General features: G+C 41.3%; 2 protein-coding genes across 10 annotated transcripts in view; one reads left to right on the forward strand and one right to left on the reverse strand.

The window, feature by feature from the left end:
• On the reverse strand, window positions 1–14332 carry LOC135498607 (phosphatidylethanolamine N-methyltransferase-like). The gene is made up of 6 exons (XM_064788934.1): window positions 14238–14332; window positions 4160–4252; window positions 2240–2355; window positions 1752–1897; window positions 934–1123; window positions 1–352 (listed from the first exon to the last, which is right to left on the reverse strand). The coding sequence occupies exons 3-6, from the start codon at window positions 2278–2280 to the stop codon at window positions 316–318; spliced, it is 414 nt and encodes a 137-aa protein (XP_064645004.1). The 5' UTR covers window positions 2281–2355; window positions 4160–4252; window positions 14238–14332; the 3' UTR covers window positions 1–315.
• LOC135498605 (MYCBP-associated protein-like) overlaps window positions 4975–17782 on the forward strand; it is a 24809-nt gene continuing 12001 nt past the window's right edge. Inside the window, exons 1-7 of one of the 9 annotated variants that reach the window (XM_064788931.1) lie at window positions 10230–10306; window positions 11617–11896; window positions 15271–15535; window positions 15647–15990; window positions 16720–16839; window positions 17217–17280; window positions 17461–17677. In XM_064788931.1, the coding sequence (XP_064645001.1) occupies window positions 11842–11896; window positions 15271–15535; window positions 15647–15990; window positions 16720–16839; window positions 17217–17280; window positions 17461–17677 (1065 nt within the window). In that variant the 5' untranslated portion in view covers window positions 10230–10306; window positions 11617–11841. Of the gene's footprint in view, window positions 5149–7307; window positions 7898–10229; window positions 10307–11616; window positions 11897–12912; window positions 13124–13540; window positions 14082–14392; window positions 14513–14660; window positions 14792–15270; window positions 15536–15646; window positions 15991–16719; window positions 16840–17216; window positions 17281–17460; window positions 17678–17782 lie in introns of those variants that run through there. The other 8 variants (XM_064788926.1, XM_064788927.1, XM_064788928.1 and 5 more) reach the window with 8 other exon arrangements.

The following is a 17782-nucleotide window of genomic DNA, read 5'->3' on the forward strand; positions in this document are numbered from 1 at the left end:
ACATGAACTATATTTGCATAAAGATGAACTTACAGGCTTAGAATAAAATAACATTTCAAAAAATATATGCAACACTGGGTGATATGAATAAAGACTAGCAAATGCTTTTACTCCGGTTTTGTACAGGAAGGCCTAGTGTAAATGTACATGGAGATTTAGATAAAAGCATTTGCTAGTCTTTATTCATATCACCCACTGTCTATGAAAAGCAACAAAGTTATAGTGCGTCATCAACAATTGTGCAGTAACGAAATAACATTGAGAGGTTGTCCTTCACGTATGTTGTCCTGAGATACACTTCAAGATTTGAGAACATCAGTCCTCCTTTTTCTTATAATCATCCATAGCTGGCCTGAAATCACAAGATTTAGAGTGTTTGAGTTTGATGCAAGCATGGAGTTATTTGCTATATTTATACAACAAGGCCTGAATGTGTGCTATTATAGATCTTGCTGTCAACATGCTGTCTTTCGTCCTTATTTCATATTCACCAGTGAACAGGCACACTGACACGTTTGGGTATTTCAAATCCTATATCGTCATGTGGGTCACGTATAATCAAAGATAGTCCAGCATCACACCAACGGGTTTTTGGACGACGGATGTTGTATGTCTTTCTATCATAATAACAACAGGAGGCCTAATTAAGCTATTACATCTAGGCCTATCACTGAAGTAACACAAAGAGGCAAGTACATTTTCACAGCTAACAAAAACGTCCTTTTATGAATACAGTGGAACCTCCCTTAGCAGACACCTCTCTATTAAGGACAGCCTCTCCATAAAGGACACTGGGTTTGGTCCAAAATTGGCTGTTTCCATTAAATTTCACCTCTATAATCAGGACACCTCTCTATTAAGGACAGCACTTGTCAGTCCCGAGGGTGTCCTTAATAGAGAGGTTCTACTGCATTTTCAAGTGTCATCACATACCTGCATGGAATTAAAATTGCCAGTGTATGTGCTACAGCTAGAAGTGAGGCGATAAGCAACCCTGCCTGACACTTGGACACCACGGACAACCCAATGTGAAACAGGACGGAGCCAGCTCCCAGGATGTGGCGAGGATACCCAAATGGAAATGTTGATGACTCTTGGCGGCCTCGAATGCCAAAGGCTGGTCCTGTAAAAGAATCTGATCAGATGATTGATAAAAGAAGAGACGATTTCTGACATAAAATAAACCTCAGACAGATCCAGAAGCTTTTGTTTAGGTCCCAAGACAGTTTCGTCCATCTCGGCAGTTGTGTCACCTGCTGCTGGACACCTGGTGCTGGACACCTGGTGCTGGACACCTGGTGCTGGACACCTGGTGCTGGACACCTGGTGCTCACCTGGGGCGACACTGGCTTCACCTGGTCGTGAATGGCGACACCAGCAAGGAACGAGTCAGTCTGTGTGGTTTCTGTAGTGAAAGACGACTAGGAGTATCACTCCCCTTGATGCATGCCCATTGCAGGTTAACCTTGAGGCAAGTCTGTTTCCTTGAACCTGGGTGGCAAGAAGCAAGTAGATGTCTTGCTCAAGGACACCTGATACATAGACTATTGCCCAAGCCACAGAATGGCTCATCAGAACCAGAGCTCATGCCGGCTTCTGTCACCTTAAGCCAGTACGAGTATCACTACCCTGGATGTTGGTCCATCACAGTTTTCGCACACAGGGAAGCCTGGTAGGGTACCCATTTATACACATTAGTGGAGAAGAGCAAGTAGGGATAAGTGTCTTGCTCAAGGACACACAATACAAACCTAGAAATGTTCCTGGGACCTTCAGTGATCTAAAGCTTGCGGCGACCAGAAACACTCCCAAGCCAGTCAAGGAATGCCCGATGTATAATGTGACGTTCTTGGAGAGAAAATGCCATGTTGGTTGTGTTCTCAGCAGTGCTTGAAACCTATAGATGAGGAGAAAGTTTTTCATTGAAATTGTATGGCATGAAAGGGCGGTGGGTTTGGTTCTTGAGTATTCAGTTGACCCATGAGGGTATGGGAGGACGGGGATCACAGTTTTAAATCTGCCTCAGTTTCACGTCTCTCAATCAAATTGTATTGAAGAGAAAGAAAAAAGAGATCAATATTTCCAATTTTTTCCCCAAAGACCAATCTCTTGTGTGATCAGATAACTCAAAAATCACACTCCGTCTTGGGTATAGTCAAGTGAGAGAGAGCCGGTGTATCAATGCAGTACTGAAGAGGTACACTCTCCTTGAATGGATGTACTGTCCCTTTAAACTTACGCCTGTTCCTGTTTATGAAGGAAAGCCAGGTATATGAACATGAACACGTAGCAGGCAACATGTGGAGAATTGCAGAAAATCGACAGCTTGTGGGTCCGTGATTCATACTGGGCAACCTGAAAAAATATGAAAAATTCAAAAAATTCAAAGTGGGGTCGAAAACTTCATGACGGTGAAACTCATTATTTCTTTACTCATCTGGCCCATCCTGAGGAAATAAGGGGTAATGTTCACTTCTCTGGCCTTGCACACTAACATTTTGTGTGCTTTGGGTCCATGCAGGAGCAGAGAAACGATGCCCCTGCCCCAGCCATAGTTTATACCTCCACTGTGTGTTTATGAAAAACAGCTTGATTACACATCAAACATGACAAAACACACAATATGATGCAAGGCAACAACAAATACAAACCCATTACTAATTCCAATTGATCACAGTATATCAAAACAGTTTTTGTTTATCCTGAACAAATTGCTGTTGTTCTGTACTTTTTAGAAATAACAGTAGTTGATTGTTGTGGTGTGTTTTCGATAGTCTTGCACAAAGAAGCAAAAACGTAAGTAATTATGGTTATACATGTTTGGTATATTTGTCTTTGCTGAAATGTTAATCAAAAATTGTTTTCTCTTGACTCCTGACAAAGACTTGGCATGACGTCTAGGACACCCCATGCTAAGTTGAGCTAGACAATCGACACACCAATGCACAGTCACTCACATGAAATCTGCAGGCAATTTTTTCAACTCGGGCTGCAATAAGCGATGAGTTAAAGGGAAGTGCTCAATCATGGATCAGGAAAATAGAAATGCAGTTTCACACAATGCCGTATTTTCGTGCGACTTTGCTGAAATTTGGGATATATAGTATTTTTAAACCTTTCTCCACATCCACAGTCTTGAAATCTATATTTAGTACATGTATATGGAATTGGACATTTTCAAACTGAACTACAAATTTCAAATTTTTAACAAACGATGTATGCCTTCAATACTGTTCCAATCCATGCTTACATTACTTGGAAAATGTACATCTAGTAGTCTTTCTGCCAACTTGGTTGAAATACATACCATGAATAATTCATGACTTTGTAACATGCTGAAGACTTGATCTCAGTTGGAGATCATATGTGATGAGGCGAACTTATGATTGATTGATTCGTTAATTGATTAGTTAATCAACTTAATTGGATTATCCTGTGGGTTAAATATCTTGAGGAATATCCCTGAATGATTCTTTTCATAAAAGGATCTTTGACTGAGTGGACGGACTACTATTCAGTGACACTCCTAACTGGCTTTGGAAAAGGAACTGTGACAGACAAAGTAAGTATTTGTATATTTTTTAAGAGACTTTGTCCTGAATATGAAAGTCAGAAAACATTTAGTTTACAGAAACATTATCTAATTACCTTTTTGGGGGAATGTGTCGGGGATTCTGCAATTGAGTTCTAATTGCTACCATGGTATCATTTCAGAAACAAAATGTCGAAACTCAAGGACTTGTCTAACCGCCTAAAGTCTAACCCCACCACCCTCGCACAACAAGTTGGTTCGAAATTCAAAGCCAACCAATCACAAAGTAACAAAGATGACGGCAGCCAATCAGAACTTGGCGGGTCTGATGTCACACAGTCCACAGGGAGTATGAGCCGCCTTCGATCACGGCTGGAGAAAAATGCAGGGGCGAGGTTGCTTGGGATGAGCAGTGAGTTGTTTGTATACTTTAACAGGACTGTCACCTTTGTCTAGTAATGATCACAGTTCTACTTCCAACAGTAACACCTTATCACCTTACTCTACTGGCATCGTGACGTAAATCCTATAGGCTATTGGATCTTTGCTGTATGGGATCGTTTACTTGCCCTGGCATAGACACTCAGATACAAGCCACAACGAAGAGAGCGTCTTGGGCCAACTTACCAAATGCCAAAACACATTATTGATGATGATGACAGAGATGGTTATGATGAGGTTCACATCTGTCCAATCTATAGCATTCTCTGGAATGGATGCCTGAAAATAAACTGAAGTTTTAAGAGCAGGCCGTTCAGAGTCAAAACAAGCCTTTATCCAGGTGGAACATGAGCAAGGGGAGGAGACTGCCTCTGCCTCTGGTAACTGGTAGAGGACGAGGTTGTGGTGGATGACCAGTCATCATAGCTAGCCATTCCATTTGAATTTGCTAAACCATGGCACTGCCATATCACACGTTCTCAGCTCATTTTGATTCAGGACTTGTCTGCTTGACTCCTTTGTATATGTAGACCAAGCCCTGCCTAGCATGCTAGGTTTTAAGGTAAAGGTAGGTAGATCTGAATGTTTGTGAATGGTATTTGATTTGAAACAACAACTCTGCCACCTATTTTTGCAATACCTTGCTAAAATCAAGGCGTTCATATGCATCACAACAACTGAGTGGCTTGTCTTGCATGTTTCGGGAATGATTTTATGTTCAATTCGGTCAGAAAGTGAAGATAAATAAGCTTCGTCTGCACGAAACGGGCACCTGCGCCACCATTTTGAAAAGCGCCCCCTTTCGGATATATGTGTAACAAATACTATTCCATTTTTCGTAAATACTGAATATTTTTACACTTTAGCTAAAAATTAACTTAATAATATTATTTTTTAATAATTTATTCTTCAACACACGAAATTTTTAAGGTTAGCATAATGTTTAAAGTGAATTTACTGACTGGTTTGAGAGTGGCAGATTAACTTCCGTTGCCAAGAAAAACAACATGGCTGCTAAATTTCTATTTTGAGCAAATTTTCAACAAATGTTCATCGTTTTAGCGTCCAAAACGTCGTCGTTGTAACCGTTTGAGCCACTAAAACACAACAGACATCAAGCATGAGTAGCAAGCTAACAGTGAAACAGTCCAAGAAGGACAGGCCAAAGTCATCCGGTGCGTAGTTTTGACTTTTTTGGTCATGAGATTGATAAAATGCACAGAAAAATGTACTGCACATCAATATCATGATTTGGCAGCTGTCAAAATCCACTGACACTGACAGTAATGACAATGCCAATGATTTGTGTTTGCTAAAAGTCTCGTGCAGTGTACTGTGTAGTGCGAAAGACAAGATCACAGACCAGGTGTCATCACCCATGCCATGCCCTTGATTGATAGGCTGGGGCAGTATGGCATAGTGGTGTCACTGGCTATGATGCGTGGTGGCGCTGTCAGTTGTCACTTCCCTCTGTCACATCCCAGTTGTCAGCATGAGCTTTTTTATTGTTTGCCCCTTGATTTCCCTTCTCTTTCAGCCTTCATTGTACTCTTCACTTTCAGTATTGTCACTTTCAATCAATTTCAATTTAGGTATGACACTACCACTACAATAAATTTGCTATGGCCTATGCTTTGTAAAATTCAGCACTTTTAATTTCGTTCTGGTCAGTCCCAGATATAGATAGGAAGCAGTCAAGAAGATGCTAAAATCCCCCTCTTGAAGCTCTATCTACTCTTTGCCATCAGTTATTGATTCTACTTATATTTATGTTTATGTTTGCATTCTTTTTCTACCAAGTTCAGTTCTAATATTTGTCCCCAGATGGCACATCCATTCATGTCAAAATAATGGATTCCAACATTGCCATTGTTGACATTGGCAACCAGGTAAACACTTGCCCTGTTTTTGGTTAAATCATTCTGCACTAGAGGGCAGCCTGAACCATATAATCAATCAATCACTGTCATGGATAAATCATTGAACATTTGTTATGTCTGTCTAAGAATTTGTCTGAATCACTGAATCAATTTAACCCATTGAGTCCAATGGGGCCTTCTGCAGAATTCAGTCTTCATTCAGCTTTCAGTCAAAATGTCTTTAGAGAGTTAAAGTTATTTAAAATTAATCTAGAAAGACACTTATGCTTCGATAAGCTCTTATTCTCAAACAAAACCTAAGATTACCACCTGACGTAAAGAAAATCGAGTGGAGAACACTGTAAGACTTGTCAGTCTTAACAGCAAAATTGGTCAGCCACAAAAAAGTTTTGGAATAGAATGGAAAGAACAATAAAGACCTATATTAAAATAAGCCTTCGCCTTCAGTTGCTTTCTCTTAAAATTCAATTTACAAAATAATCAAACATTAAAATTGTAGAATATCAATAATTCTACAACTGGGTTGCCCGAAGGTAAAGAAGGCTCACTGGTAAAATTCAAGGCCCTCCCATTTTGCTACTTCAATTCAAAAGTTGCCCCTCACCTGTTGTCTATAGAAAGCACCCCGGAAGAGCGATATAAATCACTGCGATAATGATTGCATGTGACAAAAATTTCTTCTCTGGTGCCTGCAAAAGAATTGGTGATTGCAGGCAATGATTTGAAAAATTTGGAGCTGTTTTTTCAGTAAAATCTGCCTGATCGTGCGGGTGGAAATATTCTAATAACTTATATCAACAAGGGATTTTTTCCCCATTCTTGAGCAGGCCTTTAGAAGTCAAAATTCATCACATTGATGTTAATGGAATTTTATTCCAGGGGGCATATTTAAATCTAGTGGTGCATAAATTTGAAATTTTAAAAATAAGTGTTGTGTTAATATTTTTAAAAGAATTTTTCAAAAATATGATTGCGCTGTGGTTGGCCTGGTTTAACAAGGACGGATAACTCCTTTAGTTTTTCATCTAAAATGAAATGATATCTTCGCCAGACTGTGTGCCGATTTGAAATGTTTTGACTTGTCTCATGTTTCAAATGAGATTTCAAGATGAGTTGGTTCCATTTCTCAGTGTATTAAGAGATCAATGCAATGTTATGAGCGGCCAGCTTCGAATGGATTGGATATGGGATTTGGTCAAACCTCACCTACGATATGCTCTGTCAAATTTTGGTGTCAGATACTCGGATGTCAACTGAAATTAAATTGAATTCGTATTGTGTGTGTATTGTGTGACTTGATCTATTTGAATTTAAGTATGTTTAAGCGTGTTAAACACTGTAATGAATAATGGTAGTTAAGCGTTTTTCTGCCGAATCGAATCGTATTCTGATGGAATTGAAGTTGTCGTCTCGCACTCCGTGGATTACGAACATCGGTTTCGGATTGTGGGATGACAAATCGGCTTTCGTCATGTTTTCATTGGATATATTACTATCAAAATTTGTTCCAGGATAAAAATCAACATTTAGTTCCTATCACTGTAGTTTAATGGAAAAAGGTTAACTTAAAATTTTGATGGCGGAATCTTTAGTGATCGCTCAGTCTTTCGGGCTGTGTACTGAGTTGTAAGTTTCTTGACAATTTGTCGATTCGTTTACTACAAGAGCTCTGTCTATCCGAGCCTTGTGTGTCAAGATGATACATGATTCAAAAACACTGACAATCTGGAAAACACTCAAAACTGAGTAACACTACTATACGAATAGACACAACTTGTGAGTTTTCCACTGCCAGGACCTCCACCGCATTTAGGAGTGAATACCTAACGAGCAAACATGAGCACTCCGCAAGCAAAATCGCCTCCAAAATCACCCGCGAAAAAGCCTGCCCAAGGAAAGGATGCAAAGAAAACTGTTTCTAAGCCGTCCAAGGATACTCTGACTGATTTGCCTAAGTCAGCGGGGTCTGCTAGAACGTCTAGTCGGAGTTCCCATTCGTCAATGACGACTGTGAAAAGTGTCGGGATGATGTTGGGGATAATGCGTAAGTACAGGGTCACCAGATGTGCGGCCCAAAGTTTAGCTGGCAGTTTGTGAGTTTGTGTGTCCCTACCTTTGTTCCACCCTTGAAAGCTCCAACTCAGAGGGCCGGTCTGCTCAGGAGTCAGAAGTCTCCATCGAAATTTTGATGTGTCATAGCCCCTGGCCCTGTTTTGTGAAAATGGCCCTCCCAACTTCAGTTTAGAGCTTGATTAGCAATGGTAAAGACGAGATTGTTTGTCTCTCATAACAGCAATGATAATTGCAGGTCACACGCAATTTAAATCACTGGTAGCAAGGCACACCTTCACCATGGCAGTAGTCGCTATGCTTCTATTCTTTAAAATATTCAAGAGAGTTGATGTATTCGGGACCAATGTTTTCATCGGTGATGCAACCAGTAGTTTCTTTCTCTGCAGCTCAGTATGCAACTGCTTCATTAATTATTCGAGTTATGCTAATTATGCAACGAAAACAATTTGTTGATTTGTACAGAGGTACAAGTATGTAACCTGTTCATGCCTATGGATGTTGTCTTGAAACGATGAAGGCTCAGTACCATAAAAAGGTGACAAGAGTCTGGGATATTTCTCATTTCTGTGTGAATTGAAAAGAAATTGGAAACTATTCCCGGTGTTATGATAAATTTTTGGAAACCCTTTTTTTGCTCTGGGTAGTTCAATTTCAACTTTCGAATATTCTGCTATTGATATCCAATGTTGTTCAAGAACTTCTGTTCATATTTCCTGTGGAGCTAATTAACTGGTCCATTAAATTCAGGTGTTAATGAGTTAATTAATGCAGACAGGGCCTGGAAAATGCGATTGTTTTTGCGGACATCAAATCAAAAGTCGTTAGAAATCTTCATGAGTTGAGCACCACGATCCATCACCAAATTTGTCACACCTCACAGGTGTAAGTGAATTTTTAGCCAAATTACTTTGTTTATTTTTGCTTACTTCTCTTCAACTTTGATTATTGTCCTTTTGTGAATTAAAGCTCCGGATATCAACTTTGGAACCCAGAAACTGCCCTGTGAAAAAAGTTTGCTTTTCATGAACAAATGAAAGGTCTTATCATTCTGATTCACTGGGAGTGTGTGAAATTTAACGGACTAAATACAGAGACGATATTTGGAAGATACTCCTGGAAATAATGACAATGGATAAGCAAAAATCTGTCGCCCCAGGTCAAGGTCGGAGAAGATCCAGTGTCGCAAAAGGATCGCCAACAGATGAAAAATCGCAAGGAACCATTACTGTGAGACGGCGAGGGTCCAGAGTCAATTTGCCGCCCGATGAATTACCTAATCTTGCACGGAGGAAGTCTAGGTCAGATCTTGCAAGAAAGGGCAGACGGTCGCCGAAGCGCTCTGGATCGGGAAAATCAAGAAAGTCTCAATCGCCGGGCAAGTCGGATGTGGAAAATTTTGATGAGGAGGTGATTGAGATTACTGACGCGATGGATTTTTTGGAGGCGAGGCGTCGCAGTTTGATGAATGATGGCGTGTCGGCGCCAATTATGGGCACCAGCATTAACGGATGGAATTCGCACCCGTACGGCGTTCATTTTCAAGATGGCGCTGATTTGCCTGCAACTGCGCCTGATTCACCAAGTAAACGCGACGGGAAACAATCGCGCGGACGGAAATCTGGTGGGAAAAATTCCCATAATTGGTCGGGAGGGAGACGATCGAAGCTGATTAGTCCAAGTAAGTGTTTGTGGCGGTCTGTGTGTCCGGCACGGATGTGAAGAGGAGAGATCGTGTCTCAGCACTTTCTAGAACTTTGAATTTTTGAAATCGGACCAGAATTGCACTTGTTAGAGGGTTTGGTTTGTTGGCCGACTGACACCTCTTCCACAGGGAGAGGAGTCATCTCACCCTACTGTCCACATGGCCGGGGTCTCAGGTTGCTTGGCAAGGGAGCCTCATAACCTTGTGGTTAACTGCTGGCTACCACACCATAGGGCCAGGGCCATGCTGAATGTGATGAAGCTTCTACGACAGTTGATATCAGACTGTAAACCCAAACTTGAACTTTTGAAACTTCATGTTGTCCCCCAATTGGCAGAAAGAACAACTAGTTCAAAAACAACTTTCAGCATATTTTATACCACGTGTTTGAAGTTTCGCCAATCGTTCAAAGGTCTTACTATAGTTCTTCTTGCTATGATATATCTTTCATTCATGATACCCGAGGGTGAGATCTTTGATCTCAATCATTTATTCAATGCCCGATTGAAATATTTTGAAAGTTTCTTTTGAGATTTTCAGAGATGTTTTTGTTCACTTCAAGGCGAGGCCTACTTATGAGTTGTCTGGCTGTTAGATGGCAACAAGCACAGAGTGAGGTCTATGCATGACAGCAATGATATAGTGCTTGTAACATCTCAATTTCATTTGGACTAGGAGGTTTAGTGTGTCGTAATTTCTATCTCTATTTTGCCGGCTATGGTGAATTTTGGGTCCGTATCCTTCCACTTTCCATCTTGAGTACATGTGGAGAAGTTTCCAATGCTCATGTTTTTCAAGTCTGGTCAATTTCTGGGGAAAAATCATTCAAATTTGTGACTTAGCGTGTCTTTTTGTTTCCATATCTCAACAAAACCTCCGTCCCTACTAATGGGAATATAACAGGAGTCAGCGTCTCATCTGCTTCAGTTAAAGTCTCACGTTGTGGTACGAATCAGAGACCTCTCACTCTTAACTGTTAACTGAGAGTTGGAGACACTAGTGTTGAGGTGAAAGGGTGGATGTAATCCTGGGTGCCGACAAATGGTACCCAGGTTCGAGATCGACTGGACAATAAGCACCCTGGGTGCCATTACACTAGACAAACAGCACCCAGCTTCTTTTTGCCTGGCTTACGGATCTTAGGGACGAGGACGTTTCTTGCAATCTCGTTTTATCTCGCGCCGTGGTAGAGATTACAAGAAACGTCGTCCCTAAGATCTGTAAGCCAGGCAAAAAGAAGCTGGGTGCTGTTTGTCTAGTGTAATGGCACCCAGGGTGCTTATTGTCCAGTCAATCTCGAACCTGGGTACCATTTGTCGGCACCCAGGACGACATCCACCCTTTCAGCGACACTAGTCCACGGCTTGGGCATGAAAATGGTATCAATCAGTATTCTGGATTTCATGTAATACGGTACTTGATCTTTGTTTTGGTATAAATATTTAGCTATATGGCGCTGCACACCATCGTCAAAGAAACTCGGCTAGAAATTTATGGTCTTATGTTATTGTGGATTAAATCCCGTGGGGATTTGAAATGGATTACTGTCAAATAGATTAATATGGTCTGGTGTCATGACTGTGGCAATATTGTTATCATGATTAGCTCTTTGAATATTGATTGAGTGTGCTTACAGTACTGTAGTTTCACAAATCTAAGACCACTTAACTGATTACTACGAAATCGACACAAGACTAAGCTGAATCATGACAATCGACAAAGCGATGTCACTAACCCACCGTCTTACAAATTGAACATGTTTAGTGGCATCAAATAACCTAGGCATATTTTGGGGGCAAACAAGAAACGATTCAAAATCGGTCTTATAGCAGTGAAACTAGAGTACACCATAGAGAAGCTTACATTCTGGAAGTATTCGAGGGATATCGATTCTCTGATATGAAGTCTTGAAACCATTTTTTCTCCCTGAAAATGACCAAATGAAAAAAAGTAGCAGTTGGAAATACATATGACTCTTTGTGCTTTAGAATATTCATGGGAAAACTTGTTCATTTGGATGTCAAAATGTTTTCTAACGGATTATATATGTGTGTCAAGGGATTATAGTACGGGTTGATTTGTGACTTTCAAATCCATTTGATATTAGTAATTCTTTTGCCGGGAAGTGTGATTTTTACTTCATAACATTGGAATTTTGTGGATGTCAGACTTACTTGCTTGGATTTGTCAAGAAATAGTAAAAAATTGTTGCCATGTCTGAGAAGAAAATTGAAAGACGTTTGAGTCGTGGTGCTCTGAGGGGAAAAGGTAAGCGATCTGGGCAAGATCTAATATAGAGTAGTCTTTATATGGTCTGATTTGGAAGATGACGACTGTTCAGTCTCTCCTGATTGGTTTGAAAATATCATCAGTAACTCAAGATAGGATGTAAAAATGTAACTGCCTTCATGTTTACTCTGGAGGCCTTATGGATACGACTGTTGTCATAGCTTGTCGATAAATTCAAACTGATTTGATCTTTTCCCGATCATTATATCGGTAGAGTCTTGCACTGGCGATGGTTACTTTGGCAACAGTGTTGTGCGGTTGGTGCTGATAATTATGGCATGTCTCGCATGATCTTTATTTCCCTGGTATTAATGTGTTATTTGTATACCAGTCCATTATCATAAAATTATCATGAATCCTAAGTTCTTTCTCCAGAAAGTCGATACGATAACGAGTAATTATGGCAAAGTGAAAGCTCGCATACTCGGGCAATTGTCATAGAAGTCTCGCAGCTTGAGAGCAGGGCTTTCAGAGATATAATTGGCCATGAAAACACCAATAGAAATGTTCCATTCATTGAATTATACACGATGTCTTGATTTATCGGTTTATGGCATATTTTGGTGAAAAGGGGCCTACATGTCAGATGATATATCATGTTCGTCACATTGGATATTGTCAGCAGTGTACGGTAAAACACAACTGATATCATCTATATCCCGGAGAGTGTCCTCGCTTCGGAGGCTCCAAAGGGGAATCTTTTGCCCGGTGATACCGCCATACAAAGGTATCTGACTCCTCGCACAGCTTTGTCTCAGTGTCCTTGAGCATGACACTTAACCCTTCATTGCTTATCACCTTTCCATTTGGTCATACATAAACAAGTCTCATGAATGGACCTGGCCTTTAAACTCTGTATTGACCATGCCACAGAGGGGTTCACAACCTGATGATATTCACACTTAGTTGTTTTATGACAGCTCTTAGAAATGGAAAGCGCTCCCTTTGGGAGCCTCGTTGTGTGTGAACAATTATGATGTTAAGCCAGTGAGTGCAAACATTATCCGATCAGTGGTATATCAGTGGTCACCTAGGGTAGCTGACTTCAGGCCTGATATTCTGTGGATATTTTCTCGGCTTCAGGTTCGGAATTGAGAAATAGCATCTTCGAGAAATTTTGTAGTCCTCTGGCTCTGTGTGAAATTTATCGCAAATTTTGTGGTTTTCTGTGTGAAATCAAATTGTGTTCTGGCAATCACAAACTTTGTAAGTTCTCTTTATGGAATTTATCTTTCATTCAATCAGATTGTGTTCCGATAATTGCTAGGTGCTAAGCAGGATATTCTGTCAAAAAATTCTGAGGGTGGTGTTCGGGAAATGTTTGATTTTGGTCCTTTTTCTGCTGTCGTGTTGATTCTGAGTTATCAAAGAAGTATTGTAGCCTATCTCTGGGGTGGTTGGAAAGAAGTCAACGGAACCTCTCGTGTATGGAATTATATCCTTCAGGGCGTGGGCCCATCATTCTGTTCTTCAGGCCAGGGCCTATCATTGGACCTCTCGTGTACGGAATTCTATCCTTCAGGGCGTGGGCCCATCATTCTGTTCTTCGGGCCAGGGCCTATCATTGGACCTCTCGTGTACGGATTTCTATCCTTCAGGGTGTGGGCCCATCATTCTGTTCTTCGGGCCAGGGCCTATCATTGGACCTCTCGTGTACGGAATTCTATCCTTCAGGGCGTGGGCCCATCATTCTGTTCTTCGGGCCAGGGCCTATCATTGGACCTCTCGTGTACGGAATTCTATCCTTCAGGGCGTGGGCCCATCATTCTGTTCTTCGGGCCAGGGCCTATCATTGGACCTCTCGTGTACGGAATTCTATCCTTCAGGGTGTGGGCCCATCATTCTGTTCTTCGGGCCAGGGCCTATCATTGGACCTCTCGTGTACGGAATTCTATCCTTCACTCAGGTTGTGGGCCAATCATTCTGTTCTTCGGGCCATTGGACCTCTTATGTATGTTCTATCCTTCGGGCCTGGGCCTATCATACCCTCAAAAACAGTCAGACGTATTGTGTACCCTGACAACTGACTGACATCCTTCAAGTCAAACCAAATATCGTCATCAAACAAAACCTGAAGATGATTCGTATGGTCTTCTATCTCACAGTGAAAAACAGTGAAAGGATCTGGTGGATGACCGTGTATTCCTCTTTTAAAGAGCAATTAGTAAGCCATTGTTGAGCTTAAATTGGAATGTTTGAAGGACCTGAATCTGTCAAATAAGGCACTCTCAATAGTCAACATTAACCTATTGATTTCTTGATTGGTTTTGGAAGTGATTTGAGGCTCATGAAGGGCACATATTTCATAAAAGAACCTTACCTTGGAGTTGGATACAGGTTTTTTTTCTTGTTTGAGCTTGATCTGCAGAAAGATTGGTCGGGGAAATCTGTTCTGAATTCCGAAGGTTTCGGGTGGTGTTAACGCATGCTATACTTGGAGTGCTGTCTTGTCCTATTGCTAGCCTAAGCTATATTTTCAGCGCTGATTAATGTCTGTCCTGAGAAGAACACTTTCTTTGCCAGATTTGGACAAAGACTGATCAAGCATGCGCCATTTGAAACGAAATACTGACAGATTTTCCAAACCGTTCTGAGGTTTGTTTTGTGAGCAGGACCATATTTCAAATCGACTATTGTCATCTTGTCATGAAGCCCCGTTCAGATGTGGCCAATATTTATTGCCTTGGTCATATTTTCTGGTTGTGGTCGGCTTCTCCTGCTCACAAATCTCGTTTATGTCCAGGAATTGAGACAAAATGGCTGAAAAAGCTAGGCCCGAGCGCAAGGCTAGTCGTCTCGGTCACGGGTCGTCATTCAGCATGGGGCGGGAGTCATCCGGTGGGACGTCAAGGATGAGGAAGGATTCGTCAGTCAGTAAGTTAACGTCGTCACCTCTATCAAGGAAAGCACTTGTCAGTCCCGCAGATGTCCTTTATAGAGAGGTTCTTCTGTATATCCTCTACTTATGATATCTTTAACTATGGGTTATGCCTTTTGTTTGCTTTGGTGGTCATTTCCCCGAGAATAATTGCTATTTTGGCAGATTTGTGATGATGGAAACAATACATCTACCTTGTAGTATTCTTATATGACAAACCCAGGGGCCATTTGACGATATCTTACAAAATACCATTTTGATTGAAAGCTTTTTGTAATCCTGTTGTGTCTAAAAGTTGAATGTATTTTCGTCAAGAGTTACAGTTCAAACAAATTCCACAACGTTTTAATTTCATTTTCTTGTTCTTTACAGACAAATTGAAGTGCATTAAGGAGTGAACAGTACATGCTTCGTTAAAAACCTTTTCCTTTAGGCAGTCTACAAAATATTGATATTTGCATTCTTATCTTTTCAGACAAATTCAAAGGGAAGAAACGCGATGGCACCCCGGACAAGAACGCCTCACCAAACCCATCCCAGGACCTACTCGATGAGAACCTCAACCAGTCCAAGAATGTCCTCTATGACGAAGAAATCGAGAAACTTGCCATCAAAGAAGAAGACCTCGTTAAAGTCCGGGAACCCAAGCCGCCGAGGTCCGGGCGGTCACCGGTCACAAATTTGGTGACAGTCAGGAAAATGAAACCGGCTTCTGAATGGGACTTGCCAAAACCTAAGACGTAAGTTGCCTGATCAGTCGAGGGATCAGTGTACCTGTATCTGACCTACCCGGCTCCTGCCTGAATTCTCCCAGGGATCTTGATCTCATCGTGAATTCCTTTACCTTTCAGTGTCAAGGTCCTAAGGCAAGCACCTCCAGATGCACCAGTCAAACCTATCGACATCAGCGGTGCAGCTGGCCCACGCTTCGACATGGACGGCAACATCATACCGCACAGCATTCTGGGTAGCGTCGACGACTACAAGAAACGTGCAGTCAAAGACGGCGTGCAACAGGACATCACGTTACCCGAGGGTTACGAGGCAGAGTCGAAACAACCGACGGTGAAATATGAGCGAAAACGGAAGTTCCCACCGAGTTATATGACGGGGATTCAGTTTGATGAGAGTAACGCGTTGAAGAACTGGCAGGCAAAGATGTTGGAGAGAAAGAAACAGCAAGGGCATATCTCAAGTAAGAAAAACTAACTTGACCGTAAAATTTTCACCCCCGCAATTTTTGCGATTCTCAGAAAGCCTGCAGACAGGATTGGAACCTGCAGACATGATATTATTACATCATCAGAGTAGCTTGGTCACTGCGGCAACAAACCGTTGTGTCTACGTCACCGTGCAAGGACACGTCTCCATTCTCTGAAGTCTTGGGCAGCTGTGCTCATTTACATCTCTCCCTATATACCTCCTGACGCGGCTTCTCAAGTCACTGTGTTCGTCCATCCTGTCCTGCGTCTTCCTTGACGTTGTTTTCCTGTGACTATCTCTGGCCTTTAGTCCATCAGCACATGGGGTAGGTGCATCTGGTCCATGCGGGCCACATGCATGTACGATCGGAGGCCGGCCCCTTTTCAGTAAGAGTAGTACAGATCGATGGAGACACGTGTCGAAGAGACTTGGCCTTTGAACTTCAGAAATGTTTACACAGATGAAGTTATGATACATATTCCGTTTCACATCACAGTTATAGTTTAAAGTTGAATAACAATATTAGTCAAAATAACATGTTCTTGCCTTTTTCCTTTGTGTTTCTTGATGTTGTCGAAGTTTATTTCATGTCAAGTAATGTTATTTTATTCAAGATTTCCTCAACATTTTTCACTGAAGTTTCCCAACATTCAATTTACAAATTGAAATGACCTTCACCCTCATTTGACCTTCACCTTTGCACATGACCTTCACCTTTCAGAACTCCTCCAAAAGCCTGCTGAGACTCTGGTAATGAACCGCGTTGATGGCTTCCGTAAAATCCAGGAGGAGCGGTACCTGATCGACCGAACAATCCCATTGGTTGATTACGGAAAGGGATGTAAGTGCATTGTGGGAACTACTTTTTGATGTGACCTTGATATATCAAGTGACCTTGTCTGACCTTGATGTGTCAAGGGCAAGAGAATTCTTATTCATCTCACAGCATATAAGTATATGTTTTGTGGCATTGCAACTTGCAGCATGACATGATGTGTCTTTTGTCGTTGCTTTTGTTCAATATTTGTTCATTTTTCAAATGTTCAATTTTCTGCACTACATGTATATGTACACTGTAATTTGTACAACTCTTCAAGTTAATTTTGGAAGTCAATTAATTTTTTATAGGAGGGGGTTCTTATTCACTTTAACATACTTTCATGATTTCTGAAATCAATTGGCCATTTATTATTTTCGTTTTTTTTGTGAAATTTTCAGATCGTGTTGGCAGTGAGTTTTGGAAACAGAAAGAGAGGATCGGCGATGACCTCACTGGGATACAGTAAGTTGATGAAATGGATGAAGACCTTGGGGGAAGCACTTAACTGTGAATGTTTCTATGTTGTAGTACTTTGAATTTACATTCTCGCTCATTCTGTAAGTTACAAAATGCAAACCTATCTTGCAATGCTTTTCCCTTTAGTTTATTGACCATGTGGGTTCACGTACTTCCTATTTTTAGCACAACCCTGACCCAAACGGAAGCCGGCTTCCCACCACCGATCGAACACATTGATGTCCCGAAATACGTCAAGGAAGAAAAAGGCATCGATTTCGAGAAGCCGTCAACGCCGAATTATCCGTGGGACAAGGCTAAGTCATGGCGGAATTCTGAATTTTTGAAACAGAGAGTGAATCAGTTGAGGCCATACATGAACGAATTGGACCCTTTTAAACCTGTAAGTTTATTATTTGAACAAGTCTTAAACCGTGCAGGGATCATAAGCTTACTGTCTGTAGTGTGCATCTTTAAAGGGAGGCAGTTGAACTGGAGAAGTTGGAAT

This window comes from Lineus longissimus, chromosome 14 (assembly GCF_910592395.1).
Source record: "Lineus longissimus chromosome 14, tnLinLong1.2, whole genome shotgun sequence".
Taxonomy (NCBI): domain Eukaryota; kingdom Metazoa; phylum Nemertea; class Pilidiophora; order Heteronemertea; family Lineidae; genus Lineus; species Lineus longissimus.